General features: G+C 37.7%; 1 protein-coding gene across 1 annotated transcript in view; it reads left to right on the forward strand.

Moving 5' to 3' along the window:
* LOC131901249 (uncharacterized) overlaps positions 1 to 11,828 on the forward strand; it is a 35,673-nt gene extending 23,845 nt beyond the window's left edge. Inside the window, exons 5-12 of the mRNA XM_059252467.1 lie at positions 691 to 748; positions 2,807 to 2,835; positions 2,919 to 2,979; positions 8,123 to 8,151; positions 8,242 to 8,302; positions 9,914 to 9,942; positions 10,032 to 10,092; positions 11,719 to 11,828. Coding sequence (XP_059108450.1) covers positions 691 to 748; positions 2,807 to 2,835; positions 2,919 to 2,979; positions 8,123 to 8,151; positions 8,242 to 8,302; positions 9,914 to 9,942; positions 10,032 to 10,092; positions 11,719 to 11,828 — 438 coding nt within the window. The remainder of the gene's footprint in view (positions 1 to 690; positions 749 to 2,806; positions 2,836 to 2,918; positions 2,980 to 8,122; positions 8,152 to 8,241; positions 8,303 to 9,913; positions 9,943 to 10,031; positions 10,093 to 11,718) is intronic.
* The last annotated feature ends 274 nt before the right edge of the window (positions 11,829 to 12,102 follow it).

Below are 12,102 nucleotides of genomic sequence, written 5' to 3' on the forward strand. Positions count from 1 at the left end.
GCTTTTAACATAATACATATCTCCTATCAAGCCTAACCACACAAATAATGTCATTGTATAACACCTCATGATTAATATTAATCGTGTCCTAGAGGAATGGCCTTACTAAAGATGTGAACATTTGGGCTGGAGAGATGGCTCAGAGGTTAAGAGCACAGGCTGCTCATCCAGAGATCCAGAGTTCAATTCCCAGCAACCACATGATGGCTCACCACCATCTATAATGAGATCTGGTGCCCTCTTCTGGCATGCAGGTATACATGCAAGCAGAACACTCTATATATAATAAATAAATCTTAAAAAAAAAAAAAAAAGAAAAAAAAGATGTGAACATTTGTGTCATTAACATTCTCCAACTTTACTAAGAAGAACAAATTAGTTTTATGCATTGTAAAATAAAATAATTACTTCTATTGATACATACACATCAGGCATTACTCTGTCTATGGATGTTTTTCCTCTATTCTATATTTCTTGTATGTAATTGGGAAATGAAAGACTTAAACTTGACTGTGTATGTAAGATTCTCCATTCAAATACCATGGTTTTTGATATATACTGCATATATTCTCATGAACAATTTTCTTAAAGTCCAATATCATGATATGTTCAGAAATAGAAAATGAGACCTTTTGAAATTACACTACTAATATCACGTGACGGAGTGTCTTTTACCCTAATCCACTGCAGAAAGCTGCCCAGTCATCCAACATAGGAAATGGTCTAGAAGAAAATGAAATAATTCAAGGTAAGAGTCATCATGAAGAGACTTTATGTAAGACAAATGCTGGTATGTTGTGCTACCAGAAGAAATCACTGAATAAATTTACACTTAAATAAAAGACAACAAAAGTGGTAATAAGCCCCATATGTTAATATGCATGAGCGATGTGTAAAATTGAGATACTCCCAGAAGGATCTCTGAGTTCTCTTCTACCTGAGATACCTAAGGTGCCCCTTTGTCCATTGACTCAACTAGGTATAACTGAAGGTTTCATGTTTAGCAAAAGATGTCTAATTGGGGCTTTATCTCCTCTTTTATTTGGAGACTCCATTTGGATTTATTTTATATGCATATGTATTTAGAAATATTCTACAGCAGTATGTTTCCATATGGTTTTTCACGTGGACTTTAGTAAATTGTCCATCCCCATATTCCTACCCTAACCTCTCACTTGCATCGCCCTTCCCCCCACTGTCTCTTTACAATTATATATTCTATTTCCCTTTACTTGAATGATCCTCGCAAGCAGTCCCTTACTTGATGCAGAGTCTATGGATTTTAGCATACATGTTGAAGACTTAAATGCTAACACTCACATATAAGGGAAATTATACAGTATTTGATTTTTGGATCTGGGTCTCCTCATTGGTGAGGATTTTTTTCTAGCTTCCTACACTTATATGTAAATTTCCTTTTTTTGATAGAAGCAAAACACCCCATCGTGTAAGTTCACCATATTTTCATTATATATTTGCCAGTTAAAGGACATCTAAACTGTTCCCTAAATCTGGCTATTTTAAATACTCAATAATGAGCATGTATGAGCAGGTATTTATTCTGGTAGGATATAGAGTCCTTTGGGTATATGCCAGATAGATGTATAGGTGGCTTTAGAGAAGGATTAGTAGCCAGCTTCCTGAGAAAATGCCAGAGTCATTTCCTTAATGGCTGTAAAAGTTTACATTCTCATCAGTAATGAGCAAGTGTTCCATTTTCGTCATATCCTCACAAGCATGAGTTGTCATTTGCTTAATTGAACTTTGCCCTTTGGACAGGAGAAAAATGAAATCTCAAAGTACTTTTGGTTTGCATTCTCCTGATAAAGAAAGATGATGAGCATTTCTTTAAAAGTTTGTCAGCAGTTTGTGTTTTATCTTTTAAAAATTGTCTTTGTATTCCCGAACACCATTATCATTGGGTTAGTTGTTTCCTGGGAGTCCAATTTTTCTTCTTTATGTATTTTAGATACTAACTGTACATTAGAGGTTTGAATGATTAAGTTCTTTTCCTATTATGTAGCCTGATGATGGTGTCCTTTGCCATAAAGAAGCTTTCGGTTTCATGTGGTCCCATTTACTAAATTTGGGTCTTAGTGCTGTATTGCAGGTGTTCTGTTCAGAAGTCTTTCCTGTACCAGTGAGTTCAAGCCTGTTAAAAACTTTTTCTTCTGTCATATTCAGGGTATCTAGTCTTATTTTGAGATTCATGATCCATTTGGAGTTGAGTTTTGTTCAGGGTAATAAATACTCCTATGTGTATTCTCCTTCATGTATCCATGAAGTTTGGTAATCTCCATGTATGGAGGATATTTTTTTTTATCCAGTGTGTATTTCTAGTTTCTTTATGAAAAATCATGTATTCATAGGTGTTTTGACATTAATTTGATTTCATTGATCAACATGTCTATTTTGATGATAGAATCATGATGTTTTTATTACTCTAGTTCTGTAACAAAACATGCAATCTGGGATAGTGATTTCTCCAGCGTATTTTAGTATTGAGAATCTTCTTAAAACTATCCAAGATTTTTTTTGTATTTCCATATGAACCTGAAAGGCTTTTTGATGCTGTTGTGGTTGTTTTTTAAATTTTTCTGAATTTTGATGGGAATTAAATTGAATCCATAGATTTCTTTTGATATATTTCAGTATATTTCTTGTCAGCTGCTTTCCTAACCAATACAATAATAGATGGTTATTTTGAAAGAAGGGACTAGAACTCATTGCCCTCTGAAGCCTTCATAAAGTTAGGTTTGGAATTCTTATTGTGCATAAGATTGACTATACTTTCTTTTTCTTTCAGTTTGGGCTGAAAAATGTCCACATCCAGAGGTAAATGCCTTTTAATATTTATATTGAATAATTATATATTGTTGAAATCCAAAATATTGATTAAATGTCTCTTTTCAAAATAGCTGAGGGATGACTGTCATCTAGTCTCCAGATCCAAGCCTGAAACACAGCAGTCTCAAACAGGTAAATTTTGTAAGTCACTTTCTCCTGATCAATTTATTCTAATACATTTCAAATACACACAGTCTTCCTGATGCCAATTATATCTTGACTATAATGTTGGAAGGTTTTGTCATAAGCAATGCCAACTCACTAGTGGCATACATGCTTCAAAATTATTACATTGACAACATAAAACATTTAGAAATGTCAGCTCAGCTTCAATGTTTAATACTCATGTTGGACTGCCTTATCATTTCCAGTGTGCAATCTCTGTTTATTAGTGACTTGTAGAAGTCAATCATGAGACTAATGAGACTGCCCCAGTGTGTGACCATAATTTCTTGATGGATCTCAGAATGCACACCTACACACATAGCTATCTGTAAGGACAAGGCAGAAACTTATTTGAGCTCAGAGATTCTGATCTGGACTGGACAAACAGCAATGTACAATATCTTCAGGAAAGAAAATCAATTTTTGTGTTGCTCTAGAACTCATAGTACACTGCTTCACTTCACTCATAGTGCATTGTAATTTAATTACAAGGAATAGGAAATGCATTTAGAATTCTTATCTACAATCTATTTCAATAACACAGCATACACTATCATATAGTGGAGCAGTCATTGACAATCCCAAAGCTTACATAGATATCTTGCCATAGGAAACTTTCAGCTTCATGTGGTCCCATTTATTAAGTGTGGGTCTTAGTGCCTGTGCTACAGGTGTCCTATTCAAAAAGTCTTTTCCTGTACCAATGAGTTCAAGCCTATTACACACTTTCTCTTCTGTTATATTCAGTGTCTCTGGTCTTATTTAGAGATCCTTGATTCATTTGGAATTAAGTTTTTATTTAGGGTAGTAAATACAGATCTCTGTGCAGTTTTCTCCATGCAGCAATCAAGATTAGTTCATTACCATGTGTGGAAGATGTTTTTTACCCAGTGTGTATTTCCGGTTTCTATATGAAAAATCATGTGTCCATTGGTGTGTGGACCTCCATTTGGTGTTTAGTTTGATTTCATTGATCAACATGTCTATTGTGATGCTAGAACCATGCTGTTTTTATTAGTCTACCTCTGTAACAAAACATGAACTCTAAGATAGTGGTTTCTCCATCCTCTTTTCATATTAAGTATCCTTTTATCTCTATTCAGTGTTGTCTTTCATTATTTTGTTCTTTTTTTATTTAAAATTTTATTTTACATACCAACCACAGATCCCCCTCTCATCCCTCTACCGACTCCCCTCCAGTATACCCCCAGCCCCTCCTCCAAAAAAGTGTTAGGTCTCCCATGGGGAGTCAGCAAATCCTGGTACATTCAGTTGAGGCAGGATCAAGCACCTCCACACTGCAGCAAGGCTGAGCAAGGCATCCCACTATAGGTAATGGGCTCCAGATTGCCAGCACATGCACCAGGTATAGATCCTGATCCCATTACCAGGGGGCCTTCAAACAGACCAAGCTACACAACTGTCTCCCATATGCAGAGGGCCTAGTCCAGTCCCATGCTGGTTCCACAGCTGTTGGTCTAAAGTTCCTGAGTTCCTACAAACATGGTTTAGTTGTCTCTGTAGATTTCCCTACAAATCTTGACCCCGCCCCCCTTGCTCATAGAATCCTCTTCCCTCTTCTCTACTGGACTCCCAGAGTTCAGCCTGGTGCTTGGTTGTGGATCTCTGCATCTGCTTCCATCAATTACTGGATGAAGGCTCTATGATGACAGTTAGGGAATTCACCAATCTGAATGCCAGGGTAGGCCAGTTCAGGCACCCTATCCACTATTGCCAGTCTTCTAATCTGGGGTCATCCTTGTGGATTCCTAGAAATTTCCCTAGCACCAGGTTTCTCCCTTACCCCATAATGTCTCCCTCTATCAAGATATCTCTTTCATTGCTCTCCCACTCTGTCCCTCTCCCAGCTCAGCCATCCCATCATCCCCTCATGTTCTCTTCCTCTATCCCATCCCCTTTATTGCCCCCCATCCCCACTTTACTCATGGAGATCTCCTCTGTTTCTCCTTCCCATGGCAATCCATGTGTCCCTCTTAGGCTCCTCATTTCCTAGCTTCTTTGGAGCTGTGGGTTGTAGTCTGATTATTTTTTTTCTTTACATCTGGTATCCACTGATGAGTGATTACATATCATGTTTGTCTTTCTGAGCCTGGGATACCTCACCACAGGAGTCTTGCCTGCTGGCCTACAACTGGGGCTGCAATGGGTGGGGGTAAGGGGGTTTGGGTTGTGCCTCTGAAGCAGGGTGACCGGCTGGGAGTACAGTAAGTCACCTCTTGGTCCAATGGGAGCCAGCCAAGTCTGTGTCTCAGGGAACAGCTATGGTCTTGGGGGATGGGTGGATTTGGGAGAGCAAGTGGGACTTGTAGATAACAGAGTCTTATGTGGAGTGGAGGTAGTTAGTTCTGCCTGCAGGAGACTTTCCAACTGGCCTGAAATTGGGGCTGCAATGGGTGGGGGAATGGGGGCATGGGTTGTGCCCCTGGGCCTAAGGCCTAGAGGCTGGGTGACTGGCTGGAAGAGCAGTGATTCACCTCTTGGTTCAATTGGAGCTAGCAGAGTGTGTGTCTCAGGGAGCAGCTGCAGTCTTGGTGCAGTGGGTAGACTTAGAGGGACAGAGTAAGACTTGTGATTAAAGGATCTGATGGGGTGGTGGGAATCAGACCTGCCTGCAGGAGTGTTGCCTGCTGGCCTGTAACTGCACCTAGGAGAACGGGGACAATCTGAGCTGGTGGAGTCTCTCCATTCTTTTGTTTGGTTTGTTATTTTTTTATTTTTATTTTTTGGATTTCCATATGAACCTGAAAGGTGTTTAGACGCTGTTGTGGTTGGTTTTTCTTTTTTTCAATTTTTCTGACAAATTATATTAGAATTTTGATGGCTCTTGCACTGAATCTTTAAGTTGCTTTGCTAAGTTTCAGTATATTTATGTCAGTTTTTGTCCTAAGCAGTAAAATAATAGGAGTTTATTATGAAAGAAGGGAATGAAATCTCACTGCCATCCGAAGCCTACATAAAGGTAGTTTTGGTGATCTCATTGTGCATGAGACTGACTCTACATTTTTCTCTTTCAGTTTGGGCTGAAAAATGTTCACACCCAGAGGTAAATGCTTTTTAATAGTAATATTGAATAATTACATCTTGATTGAAGTCCAAAATATTGATTAAATATCTCATTTCAAAATCCATTCAGCAGAAGGATTATTCTCATCGAATTTCCAAACCCAAGTCTGAAACACAGAAATCTCAAGCAGGTAAATTTTGTAAGTCACATTTTCCTGATCAAGGTATTTTAATAAATTTCAAAAGCACACAGTCTTCCTGATGCCAATTATTTCTTGATGATGGTGATGGTAGACTTTGACATACGCAATGCCATCTGATAGTGGCATACATGCTGGAAAATATATTACATTGGAAATATAAAAAATTTGCAAAGTAAGCTCAGCTTTAATATTTAATACTCATGATCTAAGGCCTCATCCTTTCCAGTGTGCAAGCTCTCTGTTTATTAGTTACTTATAGAAGTCAATCGTGAGACTAATGAGATTTCTCCAATGTCTATGATTTCTTGATACCTGGGTCTCAGAATGAATACCTGTCATACCCAAAGTTACCAGAAAGGGCAAAGCAAAAACGTATGTGAACTCAGAGATTCTGTTCTGCACTGGACAGCCAGCAGTATACCACATCTTCAGGAAAGAAAATCAAGTTTTGTTTTGTTCTAGAATTTATAATGTATATCTTACCTTCATCTGTACTGCACTGTAATTTAGTAACAAGAAATAGGAAATGTATTTAGAATTCATATCTATAATTTATTTCAATAACACTATCATATGGCAGAGTGATTATTTAAAATCCCATAACTGGTATACATATCTTGCCATAAAGAAGCTTTTAGCTTCATGTGGTCCCATTTATTAAATGTAGGTCTTAGTGCCTGTGCCACAGGTGTCCTATTCAGAAAGTGTTTTTCCTGTACCAGTCAGTTCAAGCCTATTACACACTTTGTCTTCTGTCTTACTCAGGGTCTCTGGTCTCATTTTGAGATCCTTGATCCACTTGGAGTTGAGTTTTATTCAGGGTTAGAAATACAGTTCTCTGTGCATTCTTCTTGAAGCCATAAAGTTTGGTGAGCACCATGTATTGAAGCTGTTTTTTTCCAGCGTGTCTTTCTAGTTTCTTTATCAAAAATAGTGTCCATAGGTGTGTGGACCTCACCACAGGAGTCTTGCCTGCTGGCCTACAACTGGGGCTGCAATGGGTGGGGGTAAGGGGGTTTGGGTTGTGCCTCTGAAGCAGGGTGACCGGCTGGGAGTACAGTAAGTCACCTCTTGGTCCAGTGGGAGTCAGCCAAGTCTGTGTCTCAGGGAACAGCTATGGTCTTGGGGGATGGGTGGATTTGGGAGAGCAAGAGGGACTTGTAGATAACAGAGTCTTATGTGGAGCGGAGGTAGTTAGTTCTGCCTGCAGGAGACTTTCCAACTGGCCTGAAATTGGGGCTGCAATGGGTGGGGGAATGGGGGCATGGGTTGTGCCCCTGGGCCTAAGGCCTAGAGGCTGGGTGACCGGCTGGAAGAGCAGTGACTCACCTCTTGGTTCAATTGGAGCTAGCAGAGTCTGTGTCTCAGGGAGCAGCTGCAGTCTTGGTGCGGTGGGTAGGCTTAGAGGGACAGAGTAGGACTTGTAATTAAAGTATCTGATGGGGTGGTGGGAATCAGACCTGCCTGCAGGAGTGTTGCCTGCTGGCCTGTAACTGCACCTAGGAGAACAGGGACTCACCTCTTGGTCCAATCTGAGCTGGTGGAGTCTCTCCATTCTTTTGTTTGGTTTGTTATTTTTTTATTTTTATTTTTTGGATTTCCATATGAACCTGAAAGGTGATTAGATGCTGTTGTGGTTGGTTTTTCTTTTTTTCAATTTTTCTGACAAATTATATTAGAATTTTGATGGCTCTTGCACTGAATCTTTTAGTTGCTTTGCTAAGTTTCTGTATATTTGTGTCAGTTTTTGTCCTAAGCAGTAAAATAATAGGAGTTTATTATGAAAGAAGGGAATGAAATCTCACTACCATCTGAAGCCTACATAAAGGTAGTTTTGGTGATCTCACTGTGCATGAGACTGACTCTACATTTTTCTCTTTCAGTTTGGGCTGAAAAATGTCCACACCCAGAGGTAAATGCTATTTAATATTAATATTGAATAATTACATCTTGATTGAAGTTCAAAATATTGATTAAATATCTCATTTCAAAATCCATTCAGCAGAGGGATTATTCTCATCAAATTTCCAAACCCAAGTCTGAAACACAGCGATCTCAAGCAGGTAAATTTTGTAAGTCACATTCTCCTGAGCAAGGTTTTTTTTTTTTTTTTTTGGTTTTTCTGAGACAAGGTTTCTCTGTGTAGCTTTGCGCCTTTCCTGGGACTCACTTCGTAGCTCAGGCTGGCTTCGAACTCACAGAGATCCGCCTGGCTCTGCCTTCCGAGTGCTGGGATTAAAGGCATGCACCACCACCGCCCGGCTGATCAAGGTATTTTAATAAATTTCAAAAGCACACAGTCTTCCCGATGCCAATTATATCTTGAGGATGGTGACGATAGAATTTGACATACGCAATGCCATCTGATAGTGGCATACATGCTGGAAAATATATTATATTGGAAATATAAAATATTTGCAAAATAAGCTCAGCTTTAATGTTTAATACTCATGATCTAAGGCTTTATCCTTTCCAGTGTGCAAACTCTCTGTTTATTAGTTACTTATAGAAGTCAATCTTGAGACTAATGAGATTTCTCCAGTGTCTGACTATGATTTCTTGATACCTGGGTCTCAGAATGAACACCCGTCGTACTCAAAGTTACCAGAAAGGGCAAAGCAAAGACATGTGTGAACTCAGAGATTCTGCTCTGCACTGGACAGCCAGCAGTATACCACATCTTCAGGAAAGAAAATCAAGTTTTGTTTTGTTCTAGAACTTATAATGTATATCTTACCTTCATCTGTACTGCACTGTAGTTCAGTAACAAGAAATAGGAAATGGACTTAGAATTCATATCTATAATTTATTTCAATAACACTATCATATGGTGGAGTGATTATTTAAAATCCCATAACTGGTATACATATCTTGCCATAAAGAAGCTTTTAGCTTCATGTGGTCCCATTTATTAAATGTAGGTCTTAGTGCCTGTGCCACAGCTGTCCTATTCAGAAAGTTTTTTTTCCTGTACCAGTCAGTTCAAGCCTATTACACACTTTGTCTTCTGTCTTATTCAGGGTCTCTGGTCTCATTTTGAGATCCTTGATCCACTTGGAGTTGAGTTTTATTCAGGGTTAGAAATATAGTTCTCTGTGAATTCTTCTTGAAGCCATAAAGTTTGGTGAGCACCATGTATTGAAGCTGTTTTTTTCCAGCGTGTCTTTCTAGTTTCTTTATCAAAAATAGTGTCCATAGGTGTGTGGACTTATGTTTGGTGTTCAGTTTGATTTCATTGATCAACACGTATACTGTGATGCTAAAACCATGATGTTTTTATTACTCTAGACCTGTAAAAATCATGAAATCTGGGGTGGTGGTTTCTCCAACTCTTTTTGTATTGGGGTTTGTTTTACCTCTCTCCGGGGTTTTTTCTTTGTTCATTTATTTTTATCTCTATGTGGAGCTGAAAGGCTTTTTCATGCTGGTGTGGTTATTTTTTTCAATTTCTCTGACTAATTATGTTGTAGTTTTGATGAGGATTACATTGAATCTATAGATTGCTTTTAGAATGTCTCAGTCATTTCTGTCAGCTGTTGTCCTAACCAGTAAACTAATAGGTGTTTATTTAGGAAGAAGGGAATAAGAACTCACTGCCATCCAAAGCCTATATAAAGTTACTTTTGTAGTTCCCATTGTGTAGGAGATTAATAAATTTATCCTTTTTCTTTTAGTGTGGGCTGAAAAATGTCCTCACCCAGAGGTAAATGACTTTTAATATTTATATTAAATGATTAATATTTATTGAATTCCAAAATATTAATTAACTATCTCATTTGAAAATCCATTCAGCTGAGGGATTATTCACGTCTAATCTCCAAACCTGAGTCTCTACCACACCAATCTCAACCAGGTAAATTTCGTATGTCACATTCTTCTGATCAGTTTATTTTATTACTTTTCAAATGCACACAGACTTCCTGATGCCCATTATATCTTGATGATGGTGATGATAGTGTTTGACATAAGCAATGCCATCTCACTGGTGGCAGACATGCTTCAAAAACATTCACATGGACAATATGAATTATTAGTAAATGTAAGCACAGCTTCAATGTTTAATACTCAGGTTCACTCATCTTAACCTTTCCAGTGTGCAAATTCCCTGTTTATTAGTGACTTCTATAAGTCAATCATGAGACATATATGACTTCCTCAAAGATTGAACATCATTTCTGGACACCTAGGTCTCAAAACGCACACCTGTAGTAAAGCTCCCTGAAAGGTCAGGGCAGAGACATGTTGAGCTCAGAGATTCTGTTCTGGGCTGGACAAACAGCAATATACCACATCTTCAGAAAAGAAAATCAATTTTTGTGTTGTTTATAACTCATAGTGCACTGCCTTCCTCCATCTGCAGAGCATTGTAATTGATTTACAAGGAAGAGGAATGGCATTTTAAAACCATATCTATAATCTATTTCAATAAATTAGGGTACACTGGCATACGGCAGTTCAGTCATTGAAAATCTCATTACTTATATGCACGTCTTGTTTGCTTTTACACCTTTTCATTTCTCTGTACTCTATTGTCTGAAACTCATCTCTCTGTGTTTATATCAGTAAAGAAACCATGTCTGCAATGGCTTATTTACTTTCAAAACTTAAAAGTCAAAACCTATCAGAATCACACAAAGTAATTAAAAGAAAACAGGAAACAAAAGCAAATGAGATCTTCGGATCTTAGTACAACCTTTAATATAGTTCCTACATGTCAAGGAGAAAAACGGATACAACTGTAACAAAGTAGGTTCAAGTTGAAGTCCAAAAGAAGAGTTTAAGCATTATCTTAAGCTAGGGTAGCTACAGCAATACCCATTTTTCTTGGGAAAAAAAAGGGTGTACAGTACAGAATGACTCCATGTGATAAAGTGAGTCATAAAAGAGCAATTCGTCGGGCGGTGGTGCCTTTAATCCCAGCACTTGGGAGGCAGAGGCAGGCAGATCTCTGTGAGTTCGACACCAGCCTGGTCTACAGAGCGAGTTCCAGGAAAGGCTCCAAAGCTACACAGAGAAACCCTGTCTCGAAAAACCAAAAAAAAAAAAAAAAAAGGAGCAGTTTCAGTGCAGAGCAAAAGCATGTTATCCTGTTGACAGAAAAATGTGTAGTAAACCAAGTACCATTTGGGGGAAGTGAACAGTGAGTTACTTAAGTTACTCTTGCAAGGCAAGGATAGTTTACAGGATGAAAGTGTTATTTTCCACAGTTCCTTCATATGTGGATGTAAGCATATAGGTCATTTATAACTTTCCTGACAAATCCTATGAAGCATGTATGACTCAAACCTGGCCAATATGTAGTACCTGTCCAAGTGTTGATTTGTCTACAATTACAAGTTTTCTTGAGGATGTAAATATACACCTATAGCATGTGGTTAATTGAAATAACATATAAAAAATAAAACCCTAACTTTACATTACTTCTATTTTTATAGAGTATTATTTTGCCTAATTGTTGTTCATATTTTTTTTGTAAAAGATATAATATTTTCAGAAGAACTAGAAGAAGAAATAACAGAATTTAAAGTGGAAAATGAGAGAAGTTTTGATAAGCATGCAGAAAATCAAGAATTTGTACGTAAAATTTAAATTTAAATTTCTCATTTTCAATTGTTTGCTTCAATGACTTTGCCATAGACCCACATGCTACATTTTAAACCACGTTATTCAGTCAGAAATTAATAATTGAGTAATAAAATGAAAGCATTTAATCTATTCTTAATTACAAAGTATTCTTAGAATCCCTTGACGTTGCTAAATATTTCCTTTGATGTATAATAAGTAAATTTCTGATCATTGTAATTGCTCTATTTTTAATGTATTTACACACCTGGGTAAAGACAAGACTCAATGTGAATATCAT

This window comes from Peromyscus eremicus, unplaced genomic scaffold (assembly GCF_949786415.1).
Source record: "Peromyscus eremicus unplaced genomic scaffold, PerEre_H2_v1 PerEre#2#unplaced_60, whole genome shotgun sequence".
In the NCBI taxonomy this organism is placed as follows: Eukaryota; Metazoa; Chordata; class Mammalia; order Rodentia; family Cricetidae; genus Peromyscus; species Peromyscus eremicus.